The sequence below is a fragment of the Phaethon lepturus genome, unplaced genomic scaffold, assembly GCF_000687285.1.
Source record: "Phaethon lepturus isolate BGI_N335 unplaced genomic scaffold, ASM68728v1 scaffold12581, whole genome shotgun sequence".
In the NCBI taxonomy this organism is placed as follows: Eukaryota; Metazoa; Chordata; class Aves; order Phaethontiformes; family Phaethontidae; genus Phaethon; species Phaethon lepturus.
In genome coordinates, this window is record NW_010516750.1 from 52,713 (window position 1) to 55,770 (window position 3,058).

At 38.0% G+C, this 3,058-nt stretch overlaps 1 protein-coding gene across 1 annotated transcript in view; it reads left to right on the forward strand.

Moving 5' to 3' along the window:
- The window catches only part of LOC104627779 (ras-related protein Rab-3B-like), a 46,200-nt gene that overhangs the window by 41,867 nt on the left and 1,275 nt on the right, over positions 1-3,058 (forward strand). The window contains exon 3 of the mRNA XM_010296151.1: positions 130-254. Within this exon, the coding sequence (XP_010294453.1) occupies positions 130-254 (125 nt within the window). The remainder of the gene's footprint in view (positions 1-129; positions 255-3,058) is intronic.

Consider the following 3,058-nt stretch of genomic DNA (forward strand, 5'->3'; position numbering starts at 1 on the left):
ATGTTGGTTAAAAGACAAATGTCTTGAGATGTTGATATTGTCGTTAATGGCACTTGTTTTCATGCTTAATATATGATTGTATTTTGGCACGGCTGATGAAAGGTAGCCATATTTTTTGACCTGCTGTAGGGCCACACAAATCAAGACTTACTCCTGGGACAATGCACAAGTGATCCTGGTTGGAAACAAATGTGACATGGAGGATGAAAGAATTGTTCCTGTGGAGAAGGGGAAACATCTGGCGGATCAGCTAGGTACATGTGAAAGACTTTCTTTCTACTCTTTTTCCTCTGCTTCTTTATACTGGGTTCCTTTTTATTGTACAAATTAAAGTCCTTCCAGCAGTAATACTTTAATAATGGTATCAAAACTAAGAGGCGTAACATATTCTAGGTCCATATTTTACTTTCTTAGTGCTGAATACTACTTTCTTTGTAGTGTTGCTGTATCTGTAAAGCTAATATCTAAGTATATAAGGAAAATAAAGTTTGTCTGGAGAGAACAGCTTTTATTAGTTCAGCAGAATGAAGAGAGAAAAAGGTTTTATATATACAGTTCTGTTTCCAGGTCGCTAAGTACCACAGAGTCATTTTCAGAATGCAAACATTGATTTTTGTAGAAGGAAATTTTTTTTTGCAACTAAACAATGAAAAAAGAAGTTTATACATTAGAACTGTAGAGTTGAATAAAATACGTTTTAAAAATGTACCAGGCTTCTCTGTCGAGGTAGGGAAATGGCATTATGTTATTGATACAGGATAGAAAAAGCAAAACAGTTTAATTGAGAGGAAGCTGGGATTGCAATGAAAATTTTAGAATGAACAGCAAAATAAACTCATCCTAATTTCTCATTTATCATTTTTTGTTATAGCATATATGATCTTTTTAATATGGAATCAGGTCTTCTGTGTTAAGATTTAACTATACAGTTGTCTTCTTTTAAAGAATTCATAGTGGCAAGTAAATCCTGTTAAAATTTAATTCAGTTAACAGTGGAGACCCTTACAGTGGGTATACTGTAAATATATGTTTAGCTTGTAAGAGTAGAGATTCTCACCAGACCCAAAGGAATCACCATCATCCCCAATTTGTAAAATCCTATGTTGTCTTCAATTCTTAAGCAGTAATTGGAGGGTTCATAATATCTTATTAAACTGGGGGTACTGGAGTTCCAGTACACATTGCATACATTGTTTTAATTTAAAGTGTGACCTTGATCAAATTGCCAATTATGGTTAAATCTCAGATAATAACTATTTATTAGTTGGGGGAAAGGTATAGAAACCATGCTCATAGATGAGTATAAAGTATGGCTTTCTGATAGGGACCTGTGTGATAGAAACAGAAAGATGGTCACTGTTCCAATCACATTATTTTTTCATGTTTTGTGTGCAAAAAAAAAAAAAAAGCACGTCTGCAAATGCCTGCAGGCTTGGAGCCTTCACGGGTAAATTCTACATGTGCTAAGCACAAAGGGGTCCATTCATGACTGGAGACTTGAGGCACTGCCACCATAAACAAATAATGAGCAAATATCAAACTGAACGCTCTAATTTCCCATCACTATTATTATTGTAATAATAATTCTTTAGATGTAGGACTAGCAAAGCAAAGACAGACATGGTTAGTTTGCAAAATCAGTTATGAGTTTAGTTATCAGAATCTAATTTGCTTTGAAAATATGAATGTGAACAAACTTGGTTCCTGGCTTGCAGACTCCAAGTGGGCTCATATATTTTGCAAGAGTAATTACACTGTTAGTAGTTGAAAATTTGTCCACAACAATGTAACAGCAAATAGAGTTTTACTGGAACTCCCACTCCTGTTTGGACTTCTAATGTTTTTTTCTCCCCCGCAAAATTCATCTGTTTGAGTACAAACCTGGCATCTAGAATCTGAACCCGTTACATATGGGACACTTCAGAACACACGTACACAGTTACCATAGCAACTGACTCCATCAGTAGGAAACTGTTCTGCTGAAGAATTCCCAGTTCTGGCACCGACCCGTCCTTGCACTTGTCCAGCTCATCCTAGAGAAACATACTCCAGTGCAGAGCAAAACAGAAGCTAACCATGCCTTTGCAAAATGCTGTCCCAGTTGTCATCTTCTGTAACCTCCCAACATACTAATGCCCTTTTTAAAAGGGCTGAAAAAATATGTACGTATTGGTTTATCCATCGGTTTTTCCTTGTATTAACTGTGATAATGTGTACAGCATTATCTGAAATTACTTTGTGTGTTAGGTAGATCTCTTTAATTGACTATCAACTGCTTAAACTGCTAGCTTTCATCATAACGGTTCACATAAAGGTTATCTTTCAGCATGTTTATCTAAGTTTATATGCTTAATGTGACATTAACATCATTGAAATAATTTCCTAATCGGATTAAAAAACTGTTACTGGGCTGAACAGGAACTAAACCAAAACAGATTCAGCCACAGCAGAAGCTAAGCCAATGCTGGACTGACAAACGTCCAAGTTCAGTGCCCTGATTTCTTGTGCCTTTTGTATACATTTTTAATCATCATCAAAGACGGCAAGTGGGGCAGACGGCACCCTCGTCTGATGCAGGACGAGGGCAAATGCCCTCCCCCATCACTCCACCCGCTGCCCCATGATTTTTAAAGTGTTGGAATGGGGTAGATACCTACTTGTTATCTCACACATTAAGGTGACTCAGTCTACCAGCAGCGGCGGACTAATCGATTAAGACAACTTATCTTTCCCTGTGTTTGTGGCAGATTCAAAGAACTCTGCATTGCATCAGTTTATCCCCAAAATGAAGCACAACAGAATGTAGCTTATTGCAAAATAAACTCTCTGTGGTGCTTGAGCTCTCACTCTTGGCAATATAATAGACTGGCAGAACGGAAGCAACAGCCATTGTAAGTGACAGTTGGCCTTTGAGACCCCTGGGGCTAGAAAAATAAAGAAATGCTTCACAGTTCGGCGCATTGCTGTCTGAGGCAGGGCTCAGGCTCGTCTGTGAGAAGGCTGGTTCTTGTATAGCGCAGGGTGTCAACGGGAGGCAGCACGAAATGGTGGCTGCCTG